Source organism: Vicia villosa, unplaced genomic scaffold (assembly GCF_029867415.1).
Source record: "Vicia villosa cultivar HV-30 ecotype Madison, WI unplaced genomic scaffold, Vvil1.0 ctg.000416F_1_1_1, whole genome shotgun sequence".
In the NCBI taxonomy this organism is placed as follows: domain Eukaryota; kingdom Viridiplantae; phylum Streptophyta; class Magnoliopsida; order Fabales; family Fabaceae; genus Vicia; species Vicia villosa.
Window position 1 is genome coordinate 30,328 of NW_026705191.1, and position 18,374 is coordinate 48,701.

The 18,374-nt window shown below is 32.3% G+C and overlaps 1 protein-coding gene across 1 annotated transcript; it reads right to left on the bottom strand.

Annotated features, from left to right (window-relative positions):
* Window positions 1–566: 566 nt before the first annotated feature.
* On the bottom strand, window positions 567–7,516 carry LOC131627946 (uncharacterized). The gene is made up of 4 exons (XM_058898802.1): window positions 6,329–7,516; window positions 5,984–6,130; window positions 5,429–5,614; window positions 567–874 (listed from the first exon to the last, which is right to left on the bottom strand). Exons 1-4 carry the CDS (start codon window positions 7,406–7,408, stop codon window positions 794–796), a joined length of 1,494 nt encoding a protein of 497 aa, XP_058754785.1. The 5' UTR covers window positions 7,409–7,516; the 3' UTR covers window positions 567–793.
* Between the last annotated feature and the right edge of the window lie 10,858 nt (window positions 7,517–18,374).

An 18,374-nucleotide genomic window follows, 5' to 3' on the forward strand; every position in this document is an offset into this window, starting at 1 on the left:
TAGAGGTGGCAGGAAAAATTCTCAACTAATTACCATTTTAAACCTTTTTTGGCTGGATAAAAATGTGAGCTGAGACCAAATTTTGAAGAACCAACAAATTGCTGTATAAAAATGTGAGTTGTGACCAAATTTTGAAGAACCAACAAATTGACAGCTATAACTAAATAATTTATCCATTCTTACTCTTAAATTCTCATATGCACTCCCAAAAATTCACTCCCAAAAGGTGTAAATAAGTGTTTGGCTACTCTAGAAAACCAAACTCAAGTGACGAACAAAAGCATGTCTTGCAGAATCCTTTCGCAGTGTTTGTTTCGTTAAACGGATCTTGTTTCCCATGACTGTTCTATCAAACACAAAATGGTGGTAGAGCATCGACAAGTGAATTCAGTCGAAAAATAGTAGAAAGAATATTCAATTCATATTATAAGAGCAAAGGAATACACGCCGCGAGTAAAAGACATTCAACATGTGCATCAACCCATTCTTCTCCACTGCATCTTCTGTCTATTATTATGAGAAAAACTAACACAGACAAGCTCTAACTTTATATATAGAGCTCTATCTTTATAGCCAAGAATCTAAAATAAAATGGAAAACTAAGTATACAACTGATGCGAGAATTCCGAGCATCGATGCTACGAGATAGATAGCTATCATTCATATTATTACAAGAGTTATAGAAGTTTCTTTTATAAAAAAGAAATGAAAGAGGGCATGACTTGTCCACAAGTAAAAAATAAAATTGTATACTGTGAAACCCACCATGTTTAATCTTGAAAGGCTTATTAGATTATTTGTGATGCTGAGACACTTCAAAAACTAGCTTATCCATAAATTGGCATTTCTTGTCGAATCCCCAGCCTGGGTTGCTCTGCATCAATAATACAAACCAAATATAAATAATATATATTGTGCAGAATGTTGTTTTATATTAGTTTTTAAAAGCAGCATTCCCAATAATTGACTGAAATAAAAGACAGGTAAAAACAAAAAATCAAATTGAATAAGCTATAAATTTACATGATGTTTTTTACAGTATGTATACATGATGTAGGATAGCTTATCTACATAATATCACACCCAAATGCATATGAATTATAGTTTTGTAGCATATAAAAGACTGAACATTTTGTAATTGGAATTGATGAACACGGCAAACTACAAGAGAAGAAAAGAAAATTTGTTAGAACGATGTCCAACAGCCCAAAATTCTGTACTGTTTCACCAGAGAAGAATTCTCAGTGACCTCAATATCTTAACATAAATCTTGAATAGTCTCTATTCCCCCCACTTATTCCTTATATAACTATCTCATCGCGTGTCTCTCATTTATTAAGAGAACTCTCTGATTGTAATCAATTATCTGTCTAGATGCTCGGAATCGAACATCTTCACCAGTGGTAACCATGAGAGCCATTAAGACTTGGATTGTCTTAGAAAAAGTAGGATTGTTATGCTTTAAAAGACAAGGAACATGCAAAGAACATGTGCATAGGAAGCAGAGTGCACACTGAGTGATCTCATGCCCACTTCCAGAAAAAAATTTCCCTCCAAGAACAGTACAGTAGTGGTATTTCAAGGTTGGAAGTGAAACAACAGTTTTCATTTCTGAGATGTAGCCGAAGGGTACCAAAAGTCCTTCGCTGGGCAGTATATTCCCCAACTACTGGTGTAGGCTTTAGCATAAACAACTTGCAAGTTGTCCAATGATACAGACATGAATATTTTTAGTAAGATATTAACTGCCACAAACTCCGCAAGCTCGACTACCTTTTGTGTCCAGCAGCAGCACTCCCCCATGATTGCAATCAAGGTGGCACCAACTTACCTCACAAACAAAAATAATTGCAGGAAGCTCTATTAATTCTTGCACCAAGTAGAAGCTCAAAAGTCTCCGCACATTACAAAGTTGATTAGGATTTGGCTCTAAGCCATACACCCTCTAATCTTCCTAAAAATATGTAATCCTTTCTCAATTTGACCACTGACTGTAAGTAGATAAATCAAGAACAAAGTTTTTGATGTAGACACTTAAGCTTTCATTCCCTAAATACCTCCTATTATTAAACTCTAACATGTAGGCCCACCAATGCCCAAGAAACACGACCATAATCCACATACATCTCAACTGAAGTAATTTCTAGTAATGTCATCCCTAATAACAAAAGTTCAAATAACATGTTTATGCAACTCTATTCCACAACGCAGCACATGAAAATCAGCACATGTTGGCAACAAACTAGTGAAACTATTTAAACAAAGGGCCGCATCAACACACAGCATTTTTACAGCATGCTTCAAAACTTCAAGCTTAACACTGGGCCCGAGAACCAGCCACAACAACAATTGCAAAAAAGTAATGCACATGCAGAAAGCACAAACTCTTTTTTGTACTTCCTCACTAATTCCAATCCATCACGCGGCAAACTCGACGACTCGATACACAGTTGAATTCTCTTCGAGACTCATATACCTCTTGTTGGGGCCTTTTGACTTTGGTCTGAGCTGCGTCAAATGCATCCCTGAAGGAGCTTGCAAGGAGGATCGCAGACAGAAGCAGGCTCGCCCCAAGACAGTGTGCGCAACAGAGATTGCCGGAACATAGAATTGAAAGAATTTGCTTTCGGTTGCAGAAGCTCTTGTTTCAATTTCTACACATCAAAGGTAAGCTGACCAGATGCTGTGTGTATACGTTCTATGACATTTTCAACTTGATATGTAATTTCATAGGTTGCTTGATTATGTCATAGTACACGTGAAAGGCTATGTTAGATTTTATGTTTCTAACTCATCTTTCACTTAGAATCATATCTCATCCAATGTGGAACTCTTAACACACCTCTCACGTCCATGACTAGAGATATCTGAAGTGCAACCCGGGTGGCCCAATAACAATGATTTGATAGCAGGTGGCCCAACGGGTCTTCAATAGGCTATGATACCATACTATGTGTGTGCCAATGGTGATTCATTTGATGGCAACCCAAAGGTTCTCACAAAAGGCTTCCCGGCCCGAGCCGCTATTTGATATTTTAACGGGTAGTGGGAGCAGAGCGCTTCCCGGCCCGAGCGGACATGAAATGTTTTGAACACGAAAACCTAGATTTATCCTCAAAATAAATAAATGTTGGAGCAGCTCAGAACACAAAACAGAGGATTCGATCTTCTCACACGCATTCGCTTCAATTTTCAGAGTTTTCTTCTCACGATCTTCTTCCAAGTGCCGCCTCCGTCTGCTTCCTTTATCAATGCCGCCGCATCCGTCTACTTTGTTTCTTAGCATTGTCACCGACAATCCCCTCTTCTCAAGTTGGTTTTTACTTCTATGTTCTCCTTTCTTCTTCTTTCTTTTCTCTTCTTTCTTTTCTTCTTCTTTCTTCTTTCTTTTCTCTTCTTTCTTATTTTTTTCTTTGTTACTCTGTTTTTTTAAATCTTTTTCTTTCTTTTTGCTTCTTTATTCATTTTGTCCTCTGTTTTTTTGATTTTTTTAAGTAATAGTCATTTAATAACTCTATTCCTCTTCTTCCTCTTTTATTTTTCTTCCTCTCTTATTTGTTTGGTTTTACATTGAATATATGCTTTATAGATTATTCATATAAGAGGAATGTTAGCAACACTCTCTAACACTCACTCTTTTATTGGGTGAAATACATGCGGGTTCTACCACTTTATGTGGGATCCGTTTCAAAAATGAGGGACCCACGTGTATTTCGTCAAATAAGAAAGTGAGTATAAGAGAGTGTTAAAAAGAAAATATTCCTAGCACTCCTCTTCATATAATTAGTCTAAACAATAGTCAAATAGTGGTCATCCCACTATCCGCTATCCCATTTTTGGAGTCGGACACTTCACTCCTCTATTTGGGATTAATAACTCTAATTAAAAATTGTGAATAGTCTCTTTCTTCTCCCACTTATTCCTTATATAACTAAGTCCTTGTCAATCTCTTATTTCCCATCTTTTGCCAGCTTCCCCAGCATTTTTCTACTTAGTTGATAACTTAGGCCCAATACTCTCAACTGGACTAAATTGACCAAATTCTCCCTCTTGATACTTTATATAGAATTATATCACGTCCCTCACATAAGCAAAATCTCATAAAGAGCTTAGTATTCATATCCTAAAGAACAACATATTGCTTAACCATTTGAATTCTAGTACTTCATTCTGCTGTATTTGAGCGGTCAAGACTGTTTTTTAGAAAATTATTCCAAGAAAAAGTACTATGGCAATGACACCAAAGAAACCTAAGCTACACAATAAAAAATAAAAAACTGATGATATCAGAATACAATTTTTTTTATATGCTTCAAACTGCATACAAAAACAACAACAAAAAAAACTATTTGAAATGCTAGAATACATGTCCTCATACAAAGAATTATTTATAGAACTCCTAAATAATTCATAGGAAAGCTCCAAACTTTTAAGTAACAACTAATCCATAGGATAAAAAAAATGTTGGCACAAAAACTATGCAGCTAACCGTGCATTCTGAATATGCATATTTATCAAAACTAATGAAAGGATGAATCAATGCCAGACTCGGGATAACAAATTCAAAACATATTTCCTCGCATGTCAAGATTGGACACTGCTACCAAATGTGCTAAGGTGGAATAGTACAAACAATTTCAAACACAAGTATAAGTGGAAGTAACTATGACCAGAATAAATGGATTACCAAAACATATATAAACACAAGTCCTAAAATACAAAGTCTCAGAATGGCTTCTTTAATGTAAAAATAAACATTAAGAACAGCAAACTGCTTCAGAATTAGACTGACAATTAAAATCAGGGAACCACCTAGTTGGCTAATAACAAAGTTAACTATCCTTTCCTCAACCAAAAAAAAAAAAAAGAGTTAACTATCACATTCTATCAAAAAATAGTCTACCTTAACATCATATATAACTCATGATAGTCATTCATTTTTAAACAATATTTTTTATAACAGATTTAAACAAATATTAATCATTTTTTAGCCAGAGAACTAATATTCTTATCAATGCTTTGCAATAACTCCTCGACCTATGTACAGAATCCACCTTGTATTGATTTCAAGAATCCAAAATAGTAATACAACAAATAATCTACCCGTAATTACATTTCTTAATACGGTTGTAACTTCCTAGAAAGAAGAACTATATTTCCTCAGAATTGGAATATACAATCTTGTGAACAGAATTTCTTATGCCAAATCTGTACAAAACCTTCTACGACCATTCCCAATATAAACCCCATACTAATATCAAATTATGTTCAAACTATACTGAAGGGGGTTTTGTTTAACAGTGAACGGTATGAGCAAGCAATAGTACACCAGCAGAGACACTCAGAACAAGAAACAGTAATCAGAGTAAAGAAGGCATTTTAAAATTTTCAGTTTAAGTTTCACACTACAATATTATCAGTTCCATACCTGGAGAGAGATAACAGCTCGGTTAGTGAAATCCTTCACAGAAGATGGCGCACTTCCAGGAAGAGTTTTAGCAACTCTCTCTAATTCTTCTGTTTGCTTCTTTGCGGTTACTCTATCTGGTCCGCTGTAGTGATCAACAATCTTTTTCAATAATGGAACTTTTTCCATTGTCTCTTTCATTATTTCCTAGTATAATACAGAGTTAGAAAATAATAGAGATAAAGTAATACCAACATATGTGCACATATAGATAAATAAACAACAATGACAAATCTTTCCCCGCTAGCACACACATAAATTATAATAGACTTCTATTTCAAAATAACTGCATGCAGCCATACAACACTTATCTCAGTGTACTTGTTACACAGGTTAACTAAAACAAAGTTATTGGCAATCAAGCCATAAGATTGTTGTGAAAATAGGGCAGAATAAACGATATAAACAAGAGTACTAATAAGAAACTTATGCCCTAAATCATTGCAAGTTATGCCATTATAAATTATTATGCAATAATCCTCAGCCATGGATAAGATTAGCAATAAAACCACATACCTCCCACTCTTCTTGACTTTGAATCCCCTCATATTTCATCAAGAATGGTTTCATTTTCTCTAGTGCATCCCGAAGCGGAATTGGTTCTTTCTCATCAATATCTGGATTGCTATCAAACTCCATAATATATTCCGGCTCAAACTCAATCTGCAATAATCAATCAAGAGACAGAAAAGCAAAAACAAGGAAATAAAATATAAGATATGCTTAAAGAAATGATGATAGAAAGTTGACCTAAAACAGTCCATTTATTTATAAAAAAACTGCAAAGTTTCACCTTGATGCAGCTAAACTAGAAATAAATTTCTATTGTCAACAAATAAATATATGTAGCTGGCCACTTACAGCGCAATTAATGTCGAATGCTTCCACATATTCATCTTCCAACGGTGAGGGTAAAACTCTACTAACAATCTCCTCGAACTCTTCCGTCAACTGATTCATTATCTCAGGCCCAACCTTCTTAGCTAATTTCTCACCATCTGCATTATCTCCAGTGTATAGCCCAGCAGCATTAGAACGCGCTGAATCTTGAATCTGACCCATCCTATCATCTGCACCCGCCCCTCTAAACCCTCTTCCAACACCTCTTCCTCTACCACGTCCTCTACCTCGGCCACGAACAAACGCACCTCTCTCCCTAGGTTCTCTTCCTCTCCCACTACTACTTCCATCACCATCATCCTGACTCAGCATTGGCTGTCTCTTAGGAACATTCCCAGATGCAGCATCACTTGGAGTTTGTCGAATGCGGATATGCCTATTCTCTACAGTAACTTGAGGAGCCTCTCGATCCGCCTGCTCCATGGACTTCCCCCTCCCAGTTCCAGGCAACACCCCGGATAAGCTCATTGAGAATCTACTATCACTCTCATTATCACCAGATAAATCTATTGGTTTAACTTCCTCTGTTCTAGTAAAAATAGGTTTTTTCGGAGGCGATGATTGATTCGTTTCTGTCTGAGAAACATTATCCTCTCTTTTGAAGAAAATGGGTTTTTTGGGTACAGAATCAGGTTTCTGTTCTTGCTGCTTATCATTTTCAGATTGAGGCGGCAATGGACCAAAACCTCGACCACGACCTACACTAGGTTGCTGAATGGAAGACATAAATGAGGAAAAGGAAGGAAAACCTGTTGGAGGAGCTGTTCCACCACGACCATGGCCACGGCCAGAACCAGGAGGAATGGGTGACTCTGTTGTGTCAGATTTCGATTCGCTGGAGTTAGGGTTAGGTTTACCCGGAGCTTTATCGTTGAAGTTAAACTGTGGCGGGCCAGAGAAAGAGCCGCCTCGACCACGGCCACCGCCACGGCCATCCCCGCCGCCGCCGAAACCTGAAGATGTGGAAAATGAAGCTAGGGTTTTTCTTGTGGCATTGGGAATGTTGGAATTTTGAAGTCTTGCTCCAATGCTTCCTCTCATTGGGAAGATTAAACAGAATTGAATCCTCAAGTGCGGAGCAAACAAAATTTTAGTGGTTTTTGGTGTAATGGTGTTACTTCAGCCGAATGAATATTGGGGATTAGAACATTGCTTAAAAACACTGTCGTTTAAGCATACTAAAGAATAAGATTTATTAGTCACTACCAGAGGAGTGCAATAAGCCGGTCCGTCGGGGCTAAGGGTGATCGTATCCGAACCAATCCAAAAGGAAAACCGCAAACCGAACCAATTCAAACCGAAAACCGCAAAAACCGCATTTGGTTTTGATGGTTTTGGATGATTTTTGAGCTGAACCGCACGGTTCGGTTCGGTTTGCGGTTTTCATTTTACAAAACCGAACCAAATCGAACTAAACCGCATATTTAACTAAACTCTTGAATTTCTATAATTAATTTATTATATTTCCAATCCAATTGCAATATTGTACACTCACGTCACGTGACTCACTATTCCTTCATTCTTCCTTCCTATTCAACATTTCAATTTCATTATCTGATTTCTCTCTCACTCATTCTAGAGAAGCATTTGGTGTATATTTAGTCATGAAATTGTAATGTTGTATTAATATTTAGAACTGAAGTTATCAGATACTTGTATATGCAGTATGTAGTTTATTAATATGAAAAATTGAAGTTATATTAGTAATTTAGTATGTAGTATATGTAAAATACATGGTATGGTACTGTAAAATACATGATATTGATACTTATATGGTAGTAATTTTGGTGTAAAATACTTGTATGGAAGAATGAATTATTTTGGTGTAATTAGTATGAAAAACTTCTTTTTTATGGTACCTTAGTATATGTATGGAAGAATGAATTATTTTCTTTTTTTTATTTCAGTATATTTTTACTTTATGGTGTAAACCGCAGCCCACCGAACCGATCCTAACCGCATTGGTTTGGTTTGGTTTGGATGACTTTTTAAAAATTAACCGAACCAAATCGAACCGCATGCATTTTTATCTCGCGGTTAGGATGACTTTTATGCTCAAAACCAAACCAAACCGCACCGCGAACACCCCTAGTTGGGGCTAGGGATCGTTGCATGCATTTTTTAAAAAAAAAATTGATGTTTGGTTAAAGATGAAAATTAGGCGAATTGAGTCAAATTTATCTTATCTCGACTCAATTAGATAAAAATTGATTTAGCTCAAAACTCGATCCGTGAACTTAACGAGTCAAACTATATATAGTTCAAGTTCAGCTCACTTAGTTAAAGAACTTAGTTTTTTGTTCATATTCAACTCATTTGATTCATGAACCAAATTCAATGATTTAATTGTCGAATCAAGTTCTCTTTGGACATTAGGAGTCTGGTGTTATGGGTGAAATTGCTAAGAGGAGTTGTTAGTCGAGATACAAGTTTTATCGAGGGGTTACCATGAAGAGAATTATCGGGAATTATGGATTTAATTCATCTTCTTCCATAATTAAAGGATTCATAGAATGATTTTCTTCTACTTCGATCATGTATGGGGATTACCAAACAATTTTTTGAACTAAGGATGTGTCCATTGATTCACATGGAGGAGAAAGTTATTTGGTTTCGTAACAAGTTGTAAAGGATGGTTGAAGATATTGTGGATAGTGAAGATCCTTTTTTAGGGACCTTAAGTGGAGGATGGTTTCTTTACCATTTAGGGTTGAAGGTTGGGTTTGTAATCGAATGTAAAAGTTTTCTTATGAAGTTGCATGTCCCCAACACATTCAGGGGAGCATCCCCTATACATTTGTTTCGATGCTAGTCTTATCGCTTTCGTTTATTGAGACTCCTTCATGATTGCATATGTCAAAATAAAGTTTGAATTGATTTGTTTTTTTGCATGCATAAATCAATTGTTAAGTTTGAGATTTGATGATGATGGTTTAAGTCAATTGCCTGAGTTAATGAAACAAGAACTGTAAGTGATATTAATTCAAGCCACGTGGGAAATGGAATCTTATAAACTATTTTGAAAAACTTGAAAAAATAAGATTTCTTATGTGTTATTCGAATCACTCACAATCCATGATTCAAATCAAGCAAAACAGTGGTGAAAATAAAAAATGGGTATTTGTGATTTGAACTACAGTTTGTACATGACTCGAATCACGGACATCCTAGCACCCACCGACTTGTCTGATACAAATCAGGCTTAAAACATGATTCGAATCATAAATCTGTGTGACTTGAATCACATTTTTAACCTAACTCGAATCATAAACAAATGGGTCACTTTTCTTCATGAGATCTTGTTTCACACCACTTGCTCATTTGACTGAAATCATGAAATGATCTTGACTCGAATCTATACTGGGATTTTTGTGAAATCAATTCCCTCTCATTTTTTAAAAGTTCAAAAACCCTTGCAACGGATTTTTTTAATCTTCAACCTCTAGTTAGATTTCAAATATTGATAATGAGAGGTTTGTAATTGATTGAGGGGGACATCATCTTGAAACTAATCGTTCTTGAAGATTCGATTGAGATTTTCAGGTAGCTTGCAAGATTGAGATTGTTATCATTGGTGTTGATAAATTCCTATGGAAAGAAAGAGGTTATTCTCTTCAGATTACCTTGGTAGTAACTATGGGGAAGGCTCCGGACAAGGTGCAGTTCTTCTCAAATCTTCAAATAGTTCATCGGTCAAGAAATCAGTGGGATCAATGGGTGATTACCACACACGAAAACTGTGAGCAGTTTGATTATGCATAAGAGTTTGGCATTACACTGTATACAAGTCAAGATCCAAATAGGAGATTTATTTTTCTCAGTATTATTGTGGATTAGCGATTATATGAACTCTTGCAATATTTGTTAAAATAAAAAGGAAAGAGCAAGTTCCTATGGGAAACCATTGAAGAGTGGAGTGGGCAATATGATGACGAACGTTGAACCACTATATATCCCAGTGTACTATCTCTCTCTCTCTCTCTCTCTCTCTCTCTCTCTCTCTCTCTCTCTCTCTCTCTCTCTCTCTCTTTCTATATATATATATATATCACTCTCGCATTTAGTTTTCGTAAGACATTGCATGCTTAGGTTTTCAATTCTTAACTTAGTTTATCATTTATTCAATTGGTAGCAATTTATCATGTAAAGTTTGGGTTTTGTTAGCATTGGTGTCTAATTGAGCTTTAGTAGTGATAAAATTATGGGAAACTAGTGTTGTTAGAATCTAATCATAATTGAAATATCTTATTGGACACATCTCGTGTAATATATAATCATTCAATTAATCATTATTGAATGATCTGTAAGTTTTGTGAATTGTGTATTTGTTGACGTGATTAAAATTCCAATAAAAATATAGTCTTCAGATTTTCATTTCAATCCTTCCGCACACAATTTTGAAAAACCTCTGATATTCTATTTTTGGCAAATCAATCAAAATTTTTTAAAGGGTCTATTCACATATCCCAGACTGTTTTCCTACTTCGTGTTCTCACCCAATACCTTATACGCTTTTATGCCTTCTAGGGTCCTATATTGGTTACAAGATCATGTATTGAGAGACAATAGGATATGTGGTATAGGTTATGATTTTGACATGGCTCTGGATAGTCTTTATGGTACAATTCTAGCTTTTGACCTTGACATTTTTACTAGGAAATACAGTGTCCTTCTAAAGTCCACATATTTTGTCCCTTCTTAGTAAAAGTGTTCTGGATATAGAAGTAAAGTTAGACATGACAGAAGGGAGAAAGCAAATTTTGGTTGTTTGCAAGCAGCACATGGTTTTGGTCTAGTCATTCCTTTTATGGGTAAGGTTGACATATGTCATCACTAGAGTATCGTTTTTTCCTCAGGTATCGCCTTGTGATTCCATTATCTTATATTAACATAGTTTGTATTGTTTTTCAGAAGGCGTGCATGGATATCTTTATGAGCACACGGTTCAATGTAGGTATCTTCCAAACATGACTTTGTTAAGGAGGTTAATTTTAAAATATTTAGGTGGGTGTGAATATCTGTGAAGAAATAGGCGTGTATGAACTTTTTGGGCGAAACGCATGAGAGAAGATTGACACTTAGGTCGATAAATATTTTGGTGTACATGTGAGCAAGATAGAAACACGTGTGTATAGACTTAACTATGGTTTTTCCACTTATGGAATTAAGGAACAATGATTTTACAATGGGAAACGCATGCTTCAAAACCACTTTAAAAAATGGTCAAACATTAGAAATCATGTTTTGACAATTAACATATTTACCATTTGTACTTGATACTTTTGCCTTCCTATCACCAAAGATATTGAATTTTTTATAAAGAGTTTAAATGATCATGCATCGCAATATTTTGTCTCTTAGATATATGGGTGTAATTTTTAAGAGGATTGTTTTTATTATCTAAAAAGGGTTAACAACACAACTTGTTGACTTGCTTGTCTTTCATTATTTTGTAATTTTTGTAATATTTAAATCAAGATATAAAACATTTATCTATTTAATTAAAAAGATTATCTAAACTAAAATTCAAAATTTTGAATAATAGCGTATGGAATAAATGAATCCAATTCAACTTTCATGTCAATGGAAATATTTTTAGATTGGTCAACCAATATGCATGTGTTGTTCACCTACTTATTTTCATTCTCTAGTTAATCTTTTTTGTAGCTGAAAAATCTAGGTGAAGAACCCTAAGGGTGATAAAGTAACATCAATTTATTTTCCTCTTAAATAAATTCAATGGAAAGTCACTCTTATATGTATGGAGTGTAAGAATCAAACCAATAATCTAATGAAACTAATGATTCAATCCAAATCAATAAACCCAATTTTTTTTAAGTTTGGTTTCAAATCAATCAAAACCGACATCAATGTTAGAACAAAACGGGATTGAAATTATAAAGAGGAAAAGTTATTTATGATTCAAGTTTTAGAAATCAACACTCAAAGTGTATGATGAAAAGATGAAACTACATATCAAAGTGGAATGGAGAGTATGTTAAATGAGAAAAATGATGAGTTATATACAACGCATCTAATTAAAATCATAATAAACATAACTTTTCAACATATTTTGTAACTAATTATAACCAACTTGATCATCAAACTAACTTCTAACAAACTTCATAAGAAGTGTTTGTTACACAAGCTATATTAATATGAATTTCAACATACCACCCAATTCATATTTAAAATTCTATTCATTCCTATAAACCTCTTTAATACATCAAGTATTTCCTTCTTCAATGTCTTTGTTACCATATTTGATGATATTCCGTCACACTAAGTTTTTAGTACTTAAAAATTTGTTATTTTTAAGAGTTTTATTGTTAATGCATTTTTCGTTTTGTATGTTTTTAACAAAGATTATGAAGATTCATGAAAAAGACCAAACCGCGCTGAAGTCATCCTAACTAGACAAATTTTATAGTATTTTACTATGAAAGTTAAAATGAAGAAATTAAGAGAGGAATGAAACACAAAGCACAAAATAAAATTATAGAAAAATACATAAGGCAGTCAATAGCGGTATACTCCAATACCATATCAGCTCTATCAAACTTCAGTAAGCCTTCACCACACTCCATTAACATGGCGGCATTATTCAAATAATATGTCAAATCCTAAATCAAACAAATCAAGCAAATTGGGACGAACTTAAGTATTGTCATGGGGCAATCGCACATTTTTTAGATTTTTTCTATAAATTGAATAATGTGGTTAATCATTATAGGGTTCTAATTTTTAGAAAGACTTAGGTGTTTTTTATACCAGTAAAAGGGAAAGCAAAGGCTACCATTAAAGGGTCATTTATGATCGTTATAAGTCTTTAATTTTGCTTTTCTATTGTCAAAACCATGAATCCCTTAAGGATAAATGGATAGTTCCATTATATTAGGCTCCTTTTCTATTCACATGTTTTGCATAACTACATTGAACTTGCAAAAAAGACTCCTTCAAAGCTGCAATGTATTCCTTTTCATCTTTGTTGGTGTAAAGCTTTAGATTTATTCGTACATTCCTCAGGATGAATTTGTTTAAGGAAGCCTTACTATGATTTATGAATTTGTAACCCAAGAGATTACCAAATCTTTCGCATCACATACCTTTTGAATTTAATCGGCACCTTAGTAGCACCGAATTGACAAAAGCGTGCACAAGAAAAAGTTATGCTCAGTTTGAAAAGGGTTGTATCATCCTTCCTTCTTTGAAACTTGTTTTCAAGCATAAAATTTCTCTGACTATCAAACCAAGCTCTATGAGCTTGTTTTAGATCATAGAGAGCCTTTTTTTCATTTTGAAAACATGAGTAAGAAGAATTTTATAAAACTGAGAGGATGATTAACATACACTTCCTTATGGATGTAATTATTCAATTACATACTATTTACATCCATTTGGAATAGTTTGGGAAAACATTATGCATGAGAAATCTAGAAACATGCTTATGGCTTCTAATCGAGCTACATGGGCATAATTTTCATTGAAAATTATGTGTTCCTGTTGATTGTAACCTTTTGCAATGAGTTTTAATTTATTTCTCAAAACATTTCCAAAAATATCAAGCTTGTTGTGAAAGACCCACTAAGGTTTCAATTACTAGATTATCTGAAGCTTTGGGAACAAGTTCTCAAACATTGTTTCTTTCAATTTGATTTTCTTCTTTCCTGGAATGAGACTAATGTTTGTAAATGATAGCTTCGTCAATACATTTCCTATATTTTTTTATCTATGAAAAAATTATGAGTTAGCTATAGATTAGAAAGTAAATCTTTTTTTAATCCCACTATAGTATAGTGTCAAATTTAGTGTCACGTGTCATTGATAACAGATTGACAATTATTTTTTTTAGGTTTAAATGTGTTTTTGGTTCCCCTATTTTTAAGTTTTTTAAGTTTTAATCTCCTCATTTTAAAATTCAAAATTTGGTCTCTAAACTTTACCTCACTTGATATTTGTTTGATCCCCCTTCATTTTTTGAGACGTGGCGCCCTTATTAATGACATGACACTATGCTACAGTAACTCCACGTCAGATTTTGTGTCATTTTTAATTAAAAATAGTTATTTTTTATTGGGTTAAATATGTTTTTAGTCCCTATAAATATGCGACCCTGCATTTTTAGTCCCTATAAAATTTTTCTTCAATAAATAGTCCTTATAAAATTTTTATGCATGCAATTTCAGTCCCTGCTATTTTCTAAAATTTTAAAAACGGTTTAATTATCCTTTAATTTTTAAATTTTTGAATAATTTTTTTTTTATATATGTTTAGAATACTGTAAAAGATTTATTTACCAAGTTTTAGAATTTTTTAAAACGAGAAAAATTAAATATGAATTTTTCAAATTTTAAAAAATAATGATAAAAGTAATGAAAATCTCAACTTAGAAATTAAATTTTGAGTTTCTTTTTTTTCCAGGAACTTTTGAAAACAACATGAACATGTTTGCAAAATAATCATTCTAAAATACAAAGGAAAATTTTATAGGGACTAAAAATGCAGGATCGCATATTTATAAGGACTAAAAACATATTTAACCCTTTTTTATTTTATAAATTATTAATAACTTTTTAAATTCTATTTTAGCATAAATTATTAATAACTTTCCTATAATTGTTTTTATTTTATAAATTCATTATTAATAATTTTAATTAAATTTTTATTTTAAATTAATTAATTAAAATTTGAAGGAATCAATGGGCCTAATTTTTGTAGTCCAGATATCTTTTCTTTAATAAAATAAATGTAAAAATAATTTTATAAAAGCTTATTTTTTTCTATATCAAACGATGTTGGACTGGTTTAGATTTCTATATCAAACCTTGTTTTTCTTGCAACTTTCATCTCCCATTTTAACACTTCAAACAATATTGTGGAAGCTTTCTATAAAGCTAATTGAGTATGCGGTGTTAAATGGTATGGATGCATACAGTAGGATAAGGGATTTCCTTTGTCTCTTGTAATATCTTGTTGTTCTAAAGTTTCACATTTTATGGTATTCTCTCTGGTTGAAAGTTGTGTATTGCCTTTTAGAACTAAGTGATACTTGTATTGTCTTACATCAATGCTCTTTGTGTTATCTTTAAATGATTATAATTAAGGTTCTTACAATTATGACTATATTTATAACATGATATTGTGTTATATGTAGGCTTCTAAACATTAACACATTTGTTTGGTTTAAAAAGTTTCTTTTTTTTATGTAGGTTGTGTTTCATAGTCTATCATATTATATGTAAGTTTCATTCTTTTAAGGTTGTATGTCCTTCCCTTAAAATAAAAAAAAACGTTGTGTGAGTCCTTCCTGTGGCATTGGTGATATATATATATATATATATATATATATATATATATATATATATATATATATATATATATATATATATATATATATATATATATATATATATATATATATATATGAGAATTTGTATGGTAAAATTTGTGAAAACGTGTACTTGAACTTATGTCACTCTATGTCGTGTCTTGTGCAATTCTTTTTTCTCACTTGTCAAACTCGAATGAGAAGAACCAAATCTGAGTATTGTCAACCCATTCTATTAACTTTGATGAATAAGTGTATCCGTTTGAAATAGTATTTTCATTATGTACCACATATTTAGTTGTGATTGTGTGCTAGGTCAATGTTTGGTTTAAATCCATCACGATAGCATGCATTGCATATATAAAGACCAATCAAAATTCTCAATGTTTTCCCTCACTTACAAATTGCTAATGTATTTCGGTATATATTACTGGAGAAGTTGAAAAAGAGTGGTGCTGCTGTCAAAGTCTGCCATGGTGATATTGTATCATTTGCTCTAACATTAAAGTTCCACATCGAAATTTCAAAGTAAATAGACATGTTCATAAAAACACTTTCACACTACTTTTCTTGAATCTTTAGTATTGGGCTGCTCTTGAGATGGACATGGGCTTTAGGTTAAAATATTATATGTTAATAATAAATTCATAAATAAACTTTCTAAAAAAATATTAATTAAAATCATTAAAATATTTAATTATTAAAAGTATTGATAAAAATAATTTTAAAAAATAAAGATAATAAAATTTTGAATTTTAAAATATTTTTAATGACGTGGCTGAACTATTCCACTTCCACGTTATTAATGAAGAGGCCAACTGTGCAAAATTGAAGGGGACCATAAAAATCTCAAGTGAGGTAAAGTTTAAGGATCGGAAACCTTGATTTTAAAATGGGAGACTAAAACTTAAAAAAATTGAAAATAGGAGGACAAAAATTGTATTTAAATTTTTTTTGACGATTTCTCAATTCACCCCATGAATATTTTATACACCGCGCGAAATTTCAAAAATGCCCCCAATTTCCGTAGATACATCTATGGAACACTCTTTTTTCAACTCTTTCCGTAGATACATCTATGAAAGATTTCATAAACTTCTCTTTTCAACCCCTTCTGTAGATACATCTACGGATTTCATGAACTTAATTAATTTGGGATTTTCCCAATTAATTGAGAAATTAATTTGAGATTTTCCATTTAATTTGTAACTTAATTTGGAATTTTCTCGATTAATTGAAAAAATCCCACGCTTCAATATATGACATGAACTTGGAAAAATCCCAAGAATTACTATGTTTTAAGGCTTCTGTAGATGTATCTACGGAAGAGTTTCGTAAGTGCAGCTACGAAACAAAATAATGTTTAAAAAAATACTTCTGGAAATGCATCTACGAAAATACGAGGACATTTTTGTCAATTCGGTGGTGCGTAAAAGACTCATAGGGATGAGAAATTGTCTTTTTTTTTTTAATTAAAAGACAAACTAATATTATTATATCATTATTTTCTCTTTGCTACCAAAACGCACGTGAATGACAAAGTAGTTCATCTTCTTTAAATTTCATGGATTTCTTCATCATTGTGCAACATTTTTATATATTTTTGTTTGTTCTACAAACATGGATTTATAGAAGCAAGGAGATATTGTCGTAATTCGTAAAGAATTTTTTTTTGCCTCAAGTGGGTGTCCCAAATTTTAGTTGAACTACAATTCAGTAGTTATTGAAATATTAATTAGCTTTTATTATATTTTTGTGTTTGACATTGACAAATGCTAACATGTGATTCAGGGGCATAAGTTGATAAATTATTTATAGTAATATTCTTTTGGAATGCCTATAATTTATTTTTTAAAACTTTAAATACGATTTTATTTTAGTTAAATATTCTAATTAAAGTATTTTTAACACGTGCTTTTGAGACACAAGTTAGGAGGACCCTTTGACATTTTAGGATAGTGTAATGTATGCACGTTAGCCACCTTAAAATGTATTACCTTGAGTATAATGACCACTCTTAAAATTAGGAATTGTTTAACGTAAATAAACTTGAATTAATTTGTTTTTAGACTTGATTTATTATGATTTTAAGGTTTTGTTTAAAGTTTGAAGGGCAAGAAAAGGGATGACTTTGAAAAAAAAAAGTATTGAGTGAAAAGAATAGAATCATTTAAGTATGGAGGATTTTAGGGGATCTATTATAATATATTAAATCAAAATCGCACATTTTAGTCCTGACACTTAAATATAATTTAAGTAACGTCGCCCATATTCTTACGCAGCACTTTCTTCCAACATTCATTTTTACTTCTCAAAAGAAAACTTCACATAGTATTAAAGGTCAAAGGCTCAAATCCTGACAAATGCAAAAAAGAAATTAATAATAATAAAAATAATAAATTTAATAATAAATATTAAATAATACATCATTTTAACATCAAAACATATTAAAAAATTGTGTTTTATTAAAAATATTTATGTAGCTCAGAAAAATATTAAATCTTAATTTTTTTTTGTTTAGAACACAAAATAGTACTAATATTAATAACAATATTTGATTTTGCTAATAATAGTGATAATAATACCAAAATTAATTGATAATAAATTGACTCTACTATATATATATATATATATATATATATATATATATATATATATATATATATATATATATATATA